Raw genomic sequence first — 19,363 nt, 5'->3', positions numbered from 1 at the left:
CTAACCAGAATGGACCTGGGTTTGATCTCCAGCATCCCTCATGGTCCCCTGAGCCAGGAGCGATTTCTAAATGCATAGCCAGGAGTAACCCCTGAGCATCACTGGGTGTGGCCCAAAAACAAAACCAAAAAATTATATATATATATATATATATATATGTGTGTGTGTGTGTGTGTGTGTGTTGTGTGTGTGTATATATATATATATATATATATATATGTGTGTGTGTGTGTATATATATACATACACTAACAAAAGGATACTTTTACTTGGAAAAAATAATAAACAGACTTAATGGATGATTATTTCCATAATAAGAGTTAGCTGTAATGGCCTGATACTTAAACCAACATGTAAATATACATAAATTTAAGAAAATAAGGGCTGGAGAAATAGATCAAAGGAATGAGTACATGCTTTGCATAAAGAAGGATTAGAGTCTATCTTTAACACTAAGCACCTCTGAGAGTGATCCACAAGCAGAGCCAAGAGTACCTCTAGGTGTAGCCCAATCCCCCACCCTACAAAAAAAAAAAAAAAAGATCATTTAAAATTTTACTTACAGAAGCCAAACTCTGTGCAGAACCTGAGTATTTACTGAAAAGTCCTCCATTAGTATAAATACAAGACTGTGATCCTTTGTCTTTGGCAGAACTTAAAGATAATGTCAAATTCTGTCTACTACTGGAACAACTTGAACCTACCAAGCAAATAAATTATAAAAGGGTTAGTTAACTCCAATGATACATATTTCAAGTAAAATTCCAAAATCTGGGGGGACTGAAAAAGTGGCTCAGTGCTAGAGGGCCTGCCCTGCATGAGTGAAATCTCAGGTTCAATCTTTGTTATCACTCCACTTTGCCCAGTATGATGCCTGCATTGCAGGTGAGAATCTCAGCACCAGAACAAATGCAAGGTCTGTACACTGCAATAAATTATGTAACACCCCAGCACTTGGCAAACAAGTGTGTAAGCTCCACAAAATTAGTAGTCCTAACAACAATGAACGGAAGGGAATGGGAAGGAAGGGGAGGAGAGGGGAGGGGAGGAAAGAGGAGGGAAGGAAGAAGAGAAAAATTTTTTTTTCAAAATTTCATTAAATTCATGCTTTAAAGTATATTTTAAAACATACTGTCCATGGGCTCTGAGCAATAGCACAGTAGGTAGGGTGTTAGCCTTGCACGCAGCTGACCTGGGTTCCATCTCTGATAGTCCCCATCTATATGATCCCCAAAGCCTGCCAGGAGTCATTCCTGAGTGCAGAACCAGGAGTAACCCCTGAGCACCATCAAATGTGGCCCAAAAACAAAAAACAACAACCAAAAAACATATTGCCCTTGATGTCAAAATGTACTAAATGTACACAAATAAAATCTGCATCTCTAACATTAACATTGCTAATAACTGCTCTGAAAGGGAGAATGAAGCACTCATCTAATTATCCAGGGTGGTGTTATAATCACTTCTAATTATCAGGTGTAATAAGCAGCTATCTACTGTAATTATCAACAATGATTTTTTTTGTTTATTTTGGCCCTACACACAGTGCTATCAGTCTGGCCCCACAACTATGCACTTTTTTATTTGCTTGCTTTTGTTTGGGGGCCACATCAGGCAGTGCTCAGAGGTTACTCCTGGCTCAGCGCTCAGGAATCATTTCTGCTGGGCTCGGGGACCATATGGGATGCCAAGGACCAAACCCGGGTCTGCCACATTGCAAGGCAAATGTCCTACCAGTTGTACTATTGTTCCAGCCCCAACTATGAACTTTTAAACTACAAGATTTGATGAAATATAAGCATTTTTGTTCAATCACACTTAAAATCTAAACTATGTCAAATATCTGGTCATCTTTTTTTTACATTTTATATTTCAGCCTTCTTTAGCCATCATTTATTTATCCAGGGAAGTAGTGAAAGCAGTTATAGTTCAATTCAATTCCTAGCATCATTTTGTTAAATTAAGGGTTCAGGGACTGAAGCACAGTAGGTTTGCCTTGCACATGGCTGACCTGAGTTGGATTCTCAGCATCCAATATGGTGCCCCAAGCATGCCAGGAGTAATTTATATAAGTGCAGAGCCAAAAATAACCCCTGAGCATCGCCAGGGGTGACCCCAAACCAAACTGAAACAAAACAAAACAAAATAAAAAGGCTTACAAACTTATCTGATCTATTAACACCTTTTTAAATAAAAAGTTACTCTGGGAGCTGGAGCGATATCACAGTGGTAAGGTGTTTGCCTTGCACGTGGCCAACACAGGACGGACTCCAGTTTGAATCCTAACATTCCATATGGTCCCCAGAGCCTGCCAGGAGCAACTTCTGAGCGCAGAGCCAGGAGTAACCCCTGAGTGCCACCAGGTGTGACCCAAAAACCAAAACCAAATAAACAAAAAAAAAGTTACTTAGTACCAACCTCCAACCTCCTTTACTAGGCAAACAAACAGAAATCACCCCCCACTCGAACCTGAGACTATTGTGGCATCCAATCCTCAACTCCAATGGCCCCTGGTGAGGGCAGGGTACCGTCTCCCACTTTGGGAAACACAAATGAACTTGAACAAGCAACTTATTTTTCCATACCCCAAATTTATGTGCAAATGGGAATTAAAATGTAGCATTACATAATCCCAAGTCAGTACACAAGTTGCTACTAACAGTAAAATGAATATTAAACATTTAGCATTGTACCTGAAATCTAATAAAATCTCAGTGACAATCATCATTACTACCATAATATTCACTCAGCACAAAATTCATTAACTTCATGCAGTCTGAATCGTAAGAAGCATATAATATGCTAAATTTGATGGGACAGAGAGATAGCACAGTGGAAAGGTGTTTGCCTTGCACATAGCTGATCCAGGATGAATGGTGGTTTGAATCCTAGCATCCCATATGGCCCCCCATGCCTCCAGGAGCGATTTCTGAGCACAGAGCCAAAAGTAACCCCTGAGCATCGCTGGATGTGACCCCAAAACAAAAAACAAGCAAACAAATAATAAATTCGAGGAGCTGGGAACCATATGCATATAGATCCCCAGCATCCCAAGTTAGCACAAGCAAGGCAAACGCCCTCCCCACTGTGCTATAGCTCTAGGTCCAGGTGCCATAATTTAAAAAAAAAATTGTTTTTCTGCTTTGGTTGGTTGGTGCTAAACCCAATGGTGTTCAGGGGCATTCATATGGAGACTATTTGAGTAATATTTGAATAATGAAGAACATTAAGTATTTGGTTTTATTGTTTTGTTTTTGTTTTGGGGACATACTCAATAGTACTCAGGGGATATTTCTGGCTCTGTGCTCAGAAATCACTCCCAATGGGCTTAGGAATCACTCTGAGATTGAACCTAGGTTGGCCATGTACAAAGCAAGCACCTTACCCATTGTACTATCTCTTTAGCCCACAACACATGCACACATACTGAAATGACTATATACCAGTTCATCAGTCACATATAAAATCTCCTTGGCACACTTACTGCAGCCATTTCTCATACCTTTCTCTGAAGCTGCTCTTTTAGTACATTCAAGAATAAGGTGCTCTGGTTCCCATGGTAATTTTTTTCCTTTCTTCTTTCCACGTCTCCTTTTAAAGTGATGGGCCAGAAAAATTACAGATACAGCACTCACTGCAGTTACCACAATCAATTTTTTAGCTACTGGTGAAAATTTGATCTGAAAAAGATGCAGTTAGATTGGGGGGAAGAAGTTATTTTACTTGCTTACTTAAAGCTGTTCAAACAAAACTTACACTTTCTGGGTTTTTTTTTTTTATTATTATTATTTCATTTTTTTGGTTTTTGTGTCACACCCAGCAGTGCTCAGGGGTTACTCCTGGCTCTACGCTCAGAAATTGCTCCTGGCAGGCTCGGGGAACCATATGGGATGCCGAGATTCAAACCACTGTCCTTCTGCATGCCAGGCAAACGCCTTACTCCATGCTATCTCTCTGGCCTCTAACTTTGTTTTGTTTTGTTCACATCTGGTGGGGCTCAGGGGCTAATCCTGGGCAGATAGTGCTCAGAGGGCCTCAAATCCAAGCCTACTGCTGTAAAGCATGTGCCCCAACCCACTGAATGATCTCTCTGGCCCTTTTTTTTCCCTTTTTGGACCTCCAACGTTGTGCTTGAGTGTGGGAAGATAATTCAACAAACTGGGCACATGCTTTACATATAGGAGGCCCAGGATGGATTTCCAGAATTACATGGTCTTCTGACCACTGCCAGGTGTGGCTCCCAAATAAAACAATTAAAAAAAAAAAAACAAACAAATATGGGGCCAGAGCGATAGCACAGCGGTAGGGCATTTACCTTGCACGCAGCTAACTTAGGACTAACCACCGTTTGATCCCTGGCATCTCATATGGTCCCCTAAGCCAGCAGTGATTTTTGAGCGCATAGCCAGGAGTAACCCCCTGAGCATCACTGGGTGTGACCCACAAACCAAACAAGAAAAAACAAAACTAAACAAACAAACAAAAAAAGTAAAGTTCAGAGGATCCTGATGCAAACTCTGCTTTCAGCAGGTTTACTAGATGGTTGAACTTGTAGGCTTACAGTATCAGAAACCACTGGGGTCATATCCATGTGGGCAGGGGACTCCTCATGTACTAAATTGATGCAACTAAATCTTCTCTATCACAGCAACATTTTTAATTATCAAAAACGTTAGCTCAGATTCTTAAAAACATACCCATATTTTGGCTACCTGGAAACATAGGTAAATACAAATTAACTCAATTTCTAAATACTATTTAAATAAGTCCTTTTATTTGTGAATTATTTAGCTAATATGTACTTGACATCTTTACAATGTACCAAGATTACATTATAAAAATTAAAATCTGGGGCCCGGAGAGATAGCACAGTGGCGTTTGCCTTGCAAGCGGCCGATCCAGGACCTAAGGTGGTTGGTTCGAATCCCAGTGTCCCATATGGTCCCCCGAGCCTGCCAGGAGCTATTTCTGAGCATAGAGCCAGGAGTAACTCGTGAGCGCTGCCAGATGTGACCCAAAACCAAAAAAAAAAAAAAATTATAGTATATTAAATACAATAATGTAATTGTTACTAAATAGTAACATCAAAGCAAAGGACAAAGGGAGTTGGAGAGATAGTACACTGGATAGAGTGCTTACCTTGCACACAGCCTACCCAGGTTCAATCCCCAGGATACCATATGGTTCCCTGATGCCTGCCAGGAGTGATCCCTGCACACTTCTGGGTATAGCTCCCCAAAACAAAGGGGGACAAATAGTATTCATCACCCAAAAAATGCAAAAGAACTCTAAACTAAAGCTATATGTTTGACTCTTTAGAGAGCAATTGCTTCAGAAAATTACTTATTTCCCAAAACATATATATAGTTTAGATAAAATGCTCCCTTCTTAAACAAGAATAACAAAACATCTGGTACACATTAATGTATACCAAAAAAAGTACAATAAAAAGAAAGAGGATGGGGCTGGCGCGGTGGCGCTAGAGGTAAGGTGTCTGCCTTGCCAGCGCTAGCCTAGAACAGACTGCAGTTCGATCCCCCGGCGTCCCATATGGTCCCCCAAGCCAGGAGTGACTTCTGAGCACATAGCCAGGAGTAACCCCTGAGTGTCATCGAGTGTGGCCCAAACCCCCTCCCCCAAATTTCTGAGCGCTTAGCCAGGTGTAACCCAGAGCATCAAACGGGTGTGGCCCAAAAACAAAAACAAAAACAAAAAAAAAAAAGAAAGAAAGAAAGAGGCTGGAGCAATTGTAGAGGGGGGAGGGTGTTTGCCTTGCACTTGGCTGACATGGGTTTGTTTGATCCCCAGCATCTCATATGGTCCCTTGAGCCTACCAAGAGTATTTTTTGAGTTCAGAGCCCTGAGTACCACTGTGGACCAAAAACAAACAAACAAAAAAAAAAAAAGAAGAAAATAAATAAATTTAACATTCCTGGGCCTCTCATTACTAATTTTGCAACTTCCTGGCAATCTATTTTCTTAAAGTAAAGTTTAGGTAAGGCTAAAGCAATATTACAACAGTAAGACACTTGCCTAGCATATGTCCCAATCCTGGTTCAATCCCTAGCACTGCAGAGGGTCCCTAGAATTACCAGTAGTGATTCCTGAGCACAGAGCCTGGAATAAACCCTGAGACACTGTTGAATGTGGCCCCAAAACAATATACATATACACACATGGACAAAACTTTAAGCAGCATAAATAGACAAAGCCTAAAACAGAAATACAATGAATATATACAGATATCAAATATGGACGTGAAAATATTAAGAGAATTGCAAATTAGAGAAATGCAAATTAAAATCATAACAAAAATTGTATAAATATCTAGAAGATTTTGAAGACTAGTAATAATTTTCTGGAAAAAGATTTTACTTTAAAAATTAATTTCTAGGGGCCAGAGCAGTGGCACAAGCAGTAAGGTGTCTGCCTTGCCTGCGCTAGCCTAGGACCAACCACGGTTCGATTGCCCGGCATCCCATATGGTCTCCCAAGCCAGGAGCGATTTCTGAGCACATAGCCAGGAGTAACCCCTGCGCGTCACTGGGTGTAGCCAAAAAAAAAAATTAATTTCTAGGAGAAGAGTAATAGTCCCATATGGTACTCTGTGATTCCCTGCCCATCCAGGAATGATCCCTGAGTACAGAGCCAGGAGTAACCCAGGAGCACTGCCAGTTCTGGCCTAAATCAAGGAACAAAAAAACGTAGTTTCTTTTACTTTATTACTTAGTCACTCTATTCCTAGATATTACCCCAAAATAGCACATACAATACAAAAACTATTTTATTTATATCTCAAAGAAACAAACAAAAACACTAAATGTAGGCCAGAGAAATAGCATGGAGGTAGGGCATTTGCCTTGCATACAGGAGGATAATGATTTGAATCCTGGCATCCCATATGGTCCCCCGAGCCTGCCAGGAGTGATTTCTGAGCATAGAGCCCGGGAGTAACCCGAGTGCTGCCGGGTGTGACTCCCCCCCAAAAAAAATACAAACAAAATAGAAAACCACTAAATGCCCATCAACAAGGGAATAAATGTAAAATTGGACTGAAGAGCTAATGCAGGGGGACTAAGGTGCTCATCCAATCCTGTCTTAATTCCCTGTACTACCAGAAATGAGGTAGAAGCAGCCTCTGAAAAGTGCCAGGTGTAACCCCAAACCATGTTGGCAAAAAAATAAAACCTGTGATTTAGGCCTGCAGTGAAATAATAATAATAATTAAAGAATACTAACTGTTTTGTTTTGTTTTGGGGGGGGGGGGGATCACACCGGGCAATGCTCAGAGGTTACTCCTAGCTCTATGCTCAGAAATCACCCCTGGCAGGCACGGGGGACCATATGGAATGCCGGGATTCGAACCACCGTCTTTCTGCATGAAAGGCAAATGCCTTACCTCTATGCTATCTCTCCAGCCCGAGTGCTAACTGTTGAAACCTGTAAAAACATGTTTGTATTTTGTTTTGTTTTGTTTTAAATATATATATATATATATATTGATTGTGTTTAGGTTTCAGTCATGTAAAGAACACCACCCATCACCAGTACAACATTCCCATCTCCAATGTCCCATATCTCCCTCCTCCCCACCCTACCCCCACCTGTACTCTAGACAGGCTTTCTATTTCCCTCATACATTCTCATTGTTAGGATAATTCACAATGTAGTTATTTCTCTAACTAAACTCATCCCTGTTTGTGGTGAGCTTCATGAGGTGAGCTGTAACTTTCAGCCCTCCTCTCTTTTGTGTCTGAAAATTATTATTGCAAGAATATCTTTCATTTTTCTTAAAACCCATAGTTGAGGGCCCGGAGAGATAGCACAGCGGTGTTTGCCTTGCAAGCAGCCCATCCAGGACCAAAGGTAGTTGGTTCGAATCCCGGTGTCCCATATGGTCCCCCGTGCCTGCCAGGAGCTATTTCTGAGCAGACAGCCAGGAGTAACTCCTGAGCACAGCCGGGTGTGACCCAAAAACAAAAAAAAAAAAAACAAAAAAAAAAACATAGTTGAGTGAGACCATACTGCATCTTTCACTCTCTCTGACTTATTTCCCTCAGCATAATAGATTCCAAGCACATCCATGTATAGAAAAATTTCATGACTTCATCTCTCCTGACAGCTGCATAATACTCAATTGTGTATATGTACCACAGTTTCTTTAGCCATTCCTCTGTTGAAGGGCATCTTGTTTGTTTCCAGAATCTTGCTATGGTAAATAGTGCTGCAATGAATATAGGTGTAAGGAAGGGATTTTTGTATTGTATTTTTGTGTTCCTAGGGTATATTCCTAGGAGTGGTATAGCTGGATTGTATGGAAGCTTGAATTCCAGTTTTTGGAGGAATCTCCATATCGCTTTCCATAAAGGTTGAACTAGACGGCATTCCCACCAGCAGTAGATAAGAGTTCCTTTCTCTCCACATCCCTGCCAACACTGCTTGTTCTCATTCTTTGTGATGTGTGCCAATCTCTGTGGTGTGAGGTGGTACCTCATTGTTGTTTTTTTTTTTTTTTTTTTTTTTTTTTTTTTTTTTTTTTTTTTTTTTTTTTTTTTGGTTTTTGGGCCACACCCTGTGACGCTCAGGGGTTACTCCTGGCTATGCGCTCAGAAGTTGCTCCTGGCTTCTTGGGGGACCATATGGGACGCCGGGGGATCGAACCGCGGTCCGTCCTAGGCTAGAGCAGGCAAGGCAGGCACCTTACCTCCAGCGCCACCGCCCGGCCCCTCATTGTTGTTTTGATTTGCATCTCCCTAATGATTAGTGATGTGGAGCATTTTTTCATGTGTCTTTTGGCCATTTGTATTTCTTCTTTGTCAAAGTGTCTGTCCATTTCTTCTCCCCATTTTTTGATGGGATTAGATGTTTCTTTCTTATAAAGTTCTGTCAGTGCCTTATATATTTTGGAGATTAGCCCTTTATCTGATGGGTATTGGGTGAATAGTTTCTCCCAATCAGTGGTTGGCTCTTGTATTCTGGGCGCTATTTCCTTTGAGGTATAGGAGCTTCTCAGCTTAATATATTCCCATCTGTTAATCTCTGCTTTCACTTGCTTGGAGAGTGCAGTTTCCTCTTTGAAGATGTCTGTAGTCTCAATGTCCTGCCTACGTGTTGTTCTAAATATCTTATGGTTTCAGGTCTGATATTGAGGTCTTTAATCCATTTGGATTTAACCTTCGTACATGATGTTAACTGGGGGTCTAAGTTCAATTTTTTGCAAGTGGCTAGATAGTTGTGCCAACACCACTTGTTGAAGAGGCTTTCTTTGCTCCATTTAGGGTTTCTTGCTCCTTTATCAAAAATTAGGTGATTGTATGTCTGGGGAACATTCTCTGAGTATTCAAGCCTATTCCACTGATCTGAGGTCCTGTCCTTATTCCAATACCATGCTGTTTTGATAACTATCGCTTTGTAGTAAAGTTTAAAGTTGGGGAAAGTAATTCCTCCCATATTCTTTTTCCCAATGATTGCTTTAGCTATTCTAGGGTGTTTATTGTTCCAAATGAATTTTGCAGGCTACCTTCGCTGACCACAAGGCCCTGAAACTATATGTGAACTACAGAGGAACACAGAAGAAAAACTTTAATACCTGGAAGTTAAACAGCCTAATACTGAATAACTAGTGGGTCTGAGATGAAATCAAAGAGGAAATCTAAACCTTCCTGGAAACAAATGACAATAGAGACACAAACTATCAGAATCTATGGGACACAGCAAAAGTGATACTGAGAGGAAAATTTATAGCTTTGCAAGCACAAATCAGGAAAGAAGAAGGGGCATACCTGAATAGCTTAATGACACAGCTCATAGACTTAGAAAGTACTCAACAAAAGGGCCCAAAAATAGGGAGACAGAAGGAAATACCAAAGCTGAGAGCAGAAATCAATGAAGTGAAAACCCAAAAAACAATCCGAAAGATCAACGAAAGCAGAAGTTGGTTCTTTGAAAAAATAAACAAGATTGATAGACCACTGGCAAAACTAACAAAGAGAGAGAGGGGGGGGGCCGGGCGGTGGCGCAAGAGGTAAGGTGCCTGCCTTGCCTGCGCTAGCCTTGGACGGACCACAGTTCGATCCCCCGGCGTCCCATATGGTCCCCCAAGCCGGGAGCAACTTCTGAGCGCATAGCCAGGAGTAACCCCTGAGCGTTACCGGGTGTGGCCCAAAAAACAAAAAAACAACAACAACAAAAAAAAAAACAAAGAGAGAGAGAGAAACTTGATAACTCATATTAGGAATGAAAAAGGAGAGATCACTACTGATAAGGCAGAGATTCAAAGAGTAATCAGCAACTATATAATCAGTAATCAGAAACTCTATGCCACTAAAAATGAGAACCTGGAAGAAATGGATAAATTCTTGGACTCTTATAATCTTCCATGGTTGAATGAAGAGGAAGTAGCATATCTAAACACCCCCATCACTATTGAGGAAATTAAGACAGTAATCAAATGTCTGCCCAAAAACAAAAGCCCAGGCCCAGATGGACTCACTAATGAATTCTTTCAAACCTTTCAAGAGGAACTACTACCAATCCTGGCAAGACTCTTTCATGAAATCGAAAAAACAGGAACACTTCCAAATAGCTTTTAGAAAGCCAACATCACCTTGATACCTAAACCAGACAGAGATGCTACAAAAAATGAAAATTACAGACCAATATCACTGATGAACACAGATGCAAAGATCCTCAACAAAATCCTGGCAAATAGGATTCAATGCCTCATTAAGAAAATCATCCGGGGCCAGGAAAGTGGCGCTAGAGGTAAGGTGTCTGCCTTAAAGCGCTAGCATAGGACAGACCGTGGTTCGATCCCCCAGCATCCCATATGGTCCCCCCAAGCCAGGGGCGATTTCTGAGTGCATAGCCAGGAGTAACTCCTGAGCGTCAAACGGGTGTGGCCCAAAAAAAAAAAAAAAACAAACAAAAAAGAAAATCATCCACTACGATCAAGTAGGTTTCATCCCAGGAATGCAAGGCTGGTTTAACATCCGTAAATCTATCAACATAATACACAACATCAACAACAAGAAAAATAGAAATCACATGATCATATCAATAGATGCAGAGAAAGCATTTGATAAGGTCTAACACCCATTCTTGATCAAAACTCTCAGCAAGATGGGAATGGAAGGGGCCGGGCGGTGGCGCTGGAGGTAAGGTGCCTGCCTTACCTGCGCTAGCCTAGGAGACGGACCGCGGTTCGATCCCCCGGCGTCCCATATGGTCCCCCAAGCCAGGAGCGACTTCTGAGCGCATAGCCAGGAGTAACCCCTGAGCGTTACCGGGTGTGGCCCAAAAACCAAAAAAAAAAAAAAAAAAAAAAAGATGGGAATGGAAGGAACCTTTCTCAATATAGTTAAGGCCACTACCACAAGCCAGTGGCAAATATTGTCCTCAATGGAGAAAAACTAAAAGCCTTTCCTCTAAATTCTGGCACAAGACAAGGCTGTCCTCTCTCACCACTCCTATTCAACATAGCACTGGAAGTACTTGCTATAGCGATTAGGCAAAAAAAAAGATATCAAGGGAATCCAGATAGGAAAGGAAGAAGTCAAGCTCTCGCTGTTTTCAGATGACATGATACTCTACCTAGAAAACCCTAAAGTCTCTACGAAAAAGCTTCTAGAAACAATAGACTCATATAGCAAGGTGGCAGGCTACAAAATTAACACACAAAAATCAATGGCCTTTCTATACACCAATAGTAATAAGAAAAAAATGGACATTAAGAAAACAACCCCCAAAGTAAAAAAAAAAAAAAGAAAAAAAGAAAACAACCCCATTCACAATAGTGCCACACAAACTCAAATATCTTGGAATCAACTTGACTAAAAATGTGAAGGACCTATACAAAGAAAACTATAAAACTCTGCTCCAAGAAATAAGAGAGGACATGCGGAAATGGAAGCACATACCCTGCTCATGGATTGGCAGGATTAACATCATTAAAATGGCAATACTCCCCAAAGCATTGTACAGATTTAATGCAATCCCTCTAAAGATACCCATGACATTCTTCAAAGAAATGGATCAGGCACTTTTGAAATTCACATGTTTGTATTTTGAAATAATTGGACATAGTGAAACATATGAAAACATACTAACATATACCATGTGATTCCATTCATAGAAGTCTAGAAAATGCCATGTACAGAGTTTCAAAAGCAGCTGAGTTGGTGTGTGGATAAAAATGAGGAAGGTGGGGGCCGGGCAGTGGCACTGGAGGTAAGGTACCTGCCTTGCCTGCGCTAGCCTAGGACGGACCGGACCGCGGTTCGATCCCCCGGCGTCCCATATGGTCCCCCAAGAAGCCAGGAGCAACTTCTGAGCGCATAGCCAGGAGTAACCCCTGAGCGTCACAGGGTATGGCCCAAAAACCCAAAAAAAATAAATAAATAAAATGAGGAAGGTGAACTGAACAGGGAAATGCTATGGGAGAGATTATAAAGGGGATAAGAAACTTCTGAAGATCAGTCACAAAAAGTCATATTCTATAAACCCACTCCTGAAGTATCTAGAATTACACAATTCATAAAAAAGTAGAATGATGGCTGGCAAGGGCTTCAGGGTGTGAGTATGGGGGCTATCTGTTTAATGGTTGTAGTTTCTTTTTTGCAAGATAAAGAGAGTTCTGGAGTTGACTGGAGAGTTCAGTGACACAGTAATGTCAATAATTTTTTGTTGTTGTTGCTTTTTGTTTTTTGGGGGACACACCTGGCAGTGCTTAGGGGTTAATCCTTGCTTTGCACTCAAAAGTTGCTCCTGGCAGGCTCGGGGGACCATATGAGATGCCGGGATTCGAACCATGGTCTGTCCTGGATCAGCTTGTGCAAGGCAAATGCCCCACCGCTGTGCTATTGCTCCGGGTCTGTTTTAATGCAATGAAACTAGACATTTAAAGTTACAAACTGGGCAAGGTTACAGAATGCATATCTCACTACAAGACTTAAAATTAAGGACCCCTAATGGTGAGGAAAAATGTATAAGAATAATATAATTCACTGAAAATGTTCTTACAAAAAAAAAAAAAGAAATGTTCTTACAAAGAACTATATAAATTCACCTTAGGAAGATTTTTACAATCTCCTTATAAAAGTTATGAATAGAATATTTAGGGGCCAGAGAATTAGCATGGAGGTAATGTGTTTGCCTTGCATACAGAAGGACAGTGGTTTGAGTCCCGGCATCCCATATTGTTCCCCAAGCCTGCCAGGAGCAATTTCTGAGCGTAGAGCCAGGAGTGACCCAAAAAACAAAACAAAACAAACAAAAAAAAAAGAAATAGGATATTTAGGCCAGGGAGATAGCTCATAGGAATGCATTGCATACTTTGCATGTGCAAGAACCTGAGTCAAGCCCCTCATACTACAATACATGTTCCCTATCCCACCACTCAGCACTTGGTATAACCATATTGCACTCTGAGCAATAGTGGAAAAATTATGGAAAAAGTATATACATGCATATTCACACATATACAGTCAGAAACTACACATATAAACTTTTTCTAATCCTCATAAATAAAAACCAAATTTTAAATTACTTTAAATGACCAAACCATTTAAAAATCTCAACTAAGGGGCCAGAGAGATAGAACAGTGGCACGGTGTGTGCCTTGCACGTAGCCAATTCAAGACGAACAGTGGTTGGAATCCTGGCATCTCATATGGTCCCCCGAGCCTGCCAGGAGTGAGCGCAGAGCCAGGAGTAACCCCTGAGTGCCATATATAGTAGCTCAAGTACCACCAGGAATAATCCCTGAACACAAAATCAGGAGTCAGACCTGGGAATTGCTAAGTACAACACAAACACTAAACAATAAAACCAAAAATTTTAATAAACCTCAAATGAAATTTAAATACTTCAAGTAAAATATGTTCTGAAAAATAAATGCATATTTGTTTTGTTTTGTTTCATTTTGTTTTTTACCTGGGAGAGGGAGTAGTACCATGACAGAGGAAGATCAAATACTCTGAGTGCTGCAATCTTCAAAGGAAACTGTGATTCCCTTGCTGTTTCTTCTGACATGACTCCTCTTCTAATCTTCAATAAATGAAACATTATTAAAAACTGATTAGCTACAGGGGCCAGAGAGATAGCATGGAGGTAAGGTGTCTGCTGTTCATTCCGAGGGATGGTGGTTCAAATCCCAGCATCCCATATGGTCCCCCGTGCCTGCCAGGGGAGATTTTCTGAGCATGGAGCCCAGAGTAACCCCTGAGCGCTGCCGGGTGTGACCCAAAATCCAAAAAAAAAAAAACAAAAACAAAAAAACTGATTAGCTACAAAGCTTTCTCTTTTTCTTAATTGATATCTTTATTTAGGTACCATAATTACAAACATGTTTGTAGTTGGGGCTGCAAAGTTTCTAATGACTCTACCAGTGGAAAGAAACTAATTCATAATTCAATTACTTGGGGTTATTTTTTCTTTTTTTGGTTTTTGGGTCACACCCTGCAGCACTCAGAGGTTACTCCTGGCTCTATGCTCAGAAATCGTTCCCGGCAGGCTCAGGGGACCATATGGGATGCTGGGATTCAAATCACCGTCCTTCTGCATGCAAGGCAAATGCCTTTCCTTCATGCTATCCATCCGGCCCCACTACTTCGGTTTTTTTTTTTTTTATTTATATCTTTACACTTATCTGAAGAAAGTAACCTTTTGGGCCAAACTGACTTGAGCCAAAAGTTTATTCTTTAACCACCAAATTAGAAAAAAGAAAAGAAAAGAAAAGAAAGGTTTGATTTAAACTGTGAGTTTCAGATAGTAAACCTTTCTTTAAAGAACTGAATGTATTAGATTCTCTTTTTGAATTAAATAAACATTTCAGCTTTTAGATAGCAACTTTAAAATCTACTTGTCCAGAATCTTTTCTTTAAATAAGAAAGGATTAAGGGCTTTGTGTTAGTACAGTGGGTTGGGTGCTGTGGTGCATGCTGCAGAGCTGGATTCAATTCCCTTCTCCACCAGCACCACCAGGAGTGATTCCTGCGCACAGAGCCGTTAACACCTCCATAGAGGCAAGTGGGGGTAGAGCAGGGAAATTGGGAGCACTGGTGATGAGAAATGTGCACTGCTGAAGGGATGAGTGTCAGAACACTGTATGACTGAAACTCAGTGATGAACACTTTGTAACTGTGTAACTCATAGTGAGTCATTTAAGAGCCAGAATGATAGCATAGCAGTAAGGAGCTTGCCTTGCATGCAGCAGAACCAGGTCCGATCCCCAGTATCCCACATGGTCCCCAGAGCCTGCCAGGAGCAATTTCTGAGTGCTGAGCCAGGAGCTACCAGGTGTAGCCCCAAAACCAAATAAAATAAAATTTTGTTTAAGGGAGCTGGAGGAATAGCACAGTGAGTAGGGTGCTTGCCAGAATTTGATTCCCTGGTATCCCATATGGTAGAATTCCACAAGCCCTGTGGTAGTATTTGAGCACAGAACCAAGAGTAGTCCCTGAGCACTGCTGGCTGTGACCCAAAAATCAAACAAGAAACAAAAAATAGACAAACAAACAAACCAGAATCACTACTGGCAAACTCAGGGGACCTTATGGAATGCCAAGAATAGAGCCCAGAGTCAGCCATGTACAATGCCCTACCACTATACTATCTCTTCAGTCCCGATATCTATTTCCTATTAAAACTAAAACGAAAAGTAGCAGTCTACAGAAAAGGCAGTATCATTCAGCAGGGCCCATAAAGAAAGCAAAACTTTGGAAAAAAAAAAAAAAAAACTATACTTCAGGATCTAGACTTTGTAGATCCAATGAAACTCAATTCTGTCAGTGTACCCAAATGGACACAGCCTTAAAGTCACCTGGTTCCAATGTATTAAGTATTAATTTACAATAAGGAAATAGACTTAACAATATAATACTGAAATACTATCAAAATATATCTTCTCCGAAAAAAAACAATTGCATGGAGGTAACTTAATCAGTAAAATCAAACTGTCTGATAAACATAAAATTAGTAGGCTCTCGCACACTGGAAAGAAGCTCAGTGGTAAAGAACTTGCCTTATACGTGTGAGGTCCTGGGTTTGATTCGCAGCACTGTCTAAAGCGGAAAAAATGGGGACAGAAGCTAGTTCAAAGGCGTGAGCATGTGTTTTGCATGCATGAGCCACAGGTTCAGGTCTTGGCATCACATTATCATTAACATTGCTGATAAAACACCCCCAGCTCTGAGCTGAGTGCAATCCCCCCGCAGATTCACCGAAACTCAAAATTGTTCATCTGTATTTATCTCTGCTTTATGTATATGGATCTATAAATAGTGAATATTCCTCTTGATACACAAGTATCAAAACTGGTTAAGTTGTAGTTTCTTAGGGCTGGAGCAATAATTGTACAGGGTGTAGGGCACTTGTGATATACACACACAGCAGGCCCTGGTTTGATCCCTGATATCCCATATGGTCCTGAGTCCATAAGTACAAACCCAGGAATAATACTCAGGCACTGCCAGTGTATGCCATAAATATAAAGAGAGCCATACATTTATTCTCACAATTACAACTTCTTTTCTAGAAACATAAATAGCAATTAGATTCTGTGTCATTAAGCCATCTATGCTACTACATTTATATATACATATAAATTAAATTATCTCTGTATTATGTAAACACACACTGATAAAGTGGGAAAGGGAGAGTAAGTCATCCAGTCCTAGTAAATGAATTTCTTCATAATACAAGGTTTCAATTTGTTTGTTTGTTTGTTTTTGTGTTTTGTTTTGTTTTGGTTTTTGTTTTTTGGGCCACACCCGGCAGTGCTCAGAGGTTACTCCTGGCTGTCTGCTCAGAAATAGCTCCTGGCAGGCACAGGGGACCATATGGGACACCGGGATTCGAACCAACCACCTTTGGTCCTGGATCGGCTGCTTGCAAGGCAAATGCCGCTGTGTTATCTCTCCGGGCCCTCAATTTGTTTTTGTTTGGGGGCCACATCTAGTCATGCTCAAGGCTTACCCTGGGCTCTCTCTACACTAAGGGATCACTTCTGGTGGATCTCCTGGGGATCATATGAGGTGCTGGAGATCAAACCCAGGACTGCTTCATGAAAGGCAAATGCCCACTGTACTATCTCTCCAGTCCCAAGGGTCCATATTTTTAATCAGAGGAGAAAAACAAATAAAGCAAACACTTTAATTTGCTACTTTGAGAATTGTGACGCTCTCAAACTACTTTTGCATTCTAATGTCCTCATCCATTCCTTTCATTTAAATTTTCTGAGAAAGTGACTCCAAACTTAATTACTGATAGTTGAAAACTTATTTTTTATTTTATTTTTGTTCTTTTCTAGGGGAGCCACATCCAGAAGTGCTGAGGAAAGGTACTCCCAACTCAGTGTTCACTCCTGTCAGTGATGGAGAACAAATCTAGATGTCCTGCATGCAAAGTAAGTGCTTCATCCTTTGAGTTATCTCTCTGGGCCCTATATAAATACTATTTTAAAATCAGTCATTTCAATTGCTTTTATAGGAGTTGATTAACATAAAGGCATCATCAAACTACAACAGCATGTAATAACACTTCTCTCCATTCTAACCCCTGGAAAGTTAGTAAGCGTCACAAATCGGGTACATTCTGACCACCCTACACTTCTATTGCACAATTTGGGGTTTTTTAATCCGATCAAGGATGGAAGTCTGAAATATCTCCCAAAACTGACATAAATCAAACGGATAACAACCTACATAACTCTTGGATTCTTCAAATACAGTGAAAATGCTTAGTTACAATCTCGTTGAAACAATAATGATAGCAGCTTAAGTTTGGGGCGTCCTAAACCAGAAAATAAATGCTGAACCATTGCATTTACAGATGGGCCTCTGTGCCACAATTCTTCAGATTTCTTCTCCTAAACACACCATCAAATAAAACATGTCCTGATCCAAAAACCACTCCCAGCTCAAAAGACAAGCAAGCATTTAAGCACACACTTGAACCATATCAAGCATCCCACGTCCAGATCCCTCCTTCTCCACAGCACAATCCTCTGCAAACCTCCTTTTTCTTTACCAAGAAGATCAGAAACGGGGGGGGGGGGGGTCCCTCTCGATTTGGCAGCCCATCCCCTCCCTTCGGATCTAAGCAGTCAATAGCCCAACCCAGAACCAACGCTGCCCCGGCCTCCCTCAGCTTTCATTCCACCGTCCAGCACTCAGAATTCACAGAGCCAAGGCAGAAATCTGCACCTGATACCCTCTAGTAGAAGCTTTCGCATCGCAGACACCCCCGATCCCAAGATATCCAACCATCACTTCCCGCACCCACGTACCTGGCACCCCAGCTCAGGTATCCCCAGCCTACGCCTGCTTCCCGGCTGTAGCCGGGTGCAGAGCTGCAGCCCAGTCTGCTGGGGAGGGCGGAGTCCTTCCGGGGTCAGGAGAGGGAAGGTGGAGAGAAAGTGGTGGGGGCCTCTGGCCTTTTAGCGTAAGGGGATGCGTGTGAAGCTACTCCTGCCATTTTTGTTTTGGGTACAGATTCCGAGCCAAGCCAGGTGGATGTAAAAGACTAGGAGAAATGCATCTTACTACAATGCTGCCAACTAGTGAGCCTTCAGTAACCATCTTGCTAAGATGATGAAAACGAGTCCTTGCCTCTAGGAAAAAAAAATTGCAATCTTCCTCCTATATGACTACAAAGGAAAAGCAAAACAAATTCAAGTCACCAGAACAAAATTCAGATCCAGATTAAGAATTTCTGTAGTCATGTTATTAGAATGTGTCAGAATTCTATTTCTTTTTTTGGGGGGAGCTAAAGAATTTGTTGTTTGTTTGTAATTATAGCTAATATATAACAGCATATTACTATCCCAGTCTAAGGAATAAGACTAAACAATCCTGTTAATTTTCAAAATTCTCATTTAGTCAAATAAAAAGACTGGGAGAATGATAATATTCTGTGCAGTATTACTTGATAAATTATAATTAAAATTGTTCACAGAATTCTATGTGAAAAACCTTGCATTTATAAGATAAATCTCTTGATACTTTGACACCAGATTTTTTAATGTTTACTTTAATTATTTTTATTTATTTTTGGTTTGGGGGCTAGACAGTGGTTTTCAGGGCTTTGTAATAGCTCTTTGATAAGAAATTATTCCTGGTGAGTTCAGGGGACAAGGCTGAACTCATGTCCATGTTATCCAAGACAAGCACCTTACCTCCTGCTGTATTCTCTCTGATTCTCCAAGAAACTGGAATTTGTTTTAGCTATTTATGTTTACTTCTTCTTTTTTTTTTTTTTTTTTTTTTTTGGTTTTTGGGCCACACCCTGTGCCGCTCAGGGGTTACTCTTGGCTATGCGCTCAGAAGTTGCTCCTGGCTTCTTGGGGGACCATATGGGACACCGG

The 19,363-nt window shown here is 41.0% G+C and overlaps 1 protein-coding gene across 1 annotated transcript in view; it reads right to left on the bottom strand.

Annotated features, from left to right (window-relative positions):
- The window catches only part of MIGA1 (mitoguardin 1), a 76,713-nt gene extending 58,359 nt beyond the window's left edge, over positions 1-18,354 (bottom strand). Inside the window, 4 exon segments of the mRNA XM_049771482.1 lie at positions 564-700; positions 3,503-3,680; positions 13,933-14,046; positions 18,287-18,354. Coding sequence (XP_049627439.1) covers positions 564-700; positions 3,503-3,680; positions 13,933-14,031 — 414 coding nt within the window. The 5' untranslated portion in view covers positions 14,032-14,046; positions 18,287-18,354.
- Positions 18,355-19,363: the final 1,009 nt, after the last annotated feature.

This window comes from Suncus etruscus, chromosome 4 (assembly GCF_024139225.1).
Source record: "Suncus etruscus isolate mSunEtr1 chromosome 4, mSunEtr1.pri.cur, whole genome shotgun sequence".
NCBI classification, from domain to species: domain Eukaryota; kingdom Metazoa; phylum Chordata; class Mammalia; order Eulipotyphla; family Soricidae; genus Suncus; species Suncus etruscus.
The sequence above is the reverse complement of the archived record's forward strand: the minus strand, read 5'-3'. Positions and strand labels throughout refer to the sequence as shown.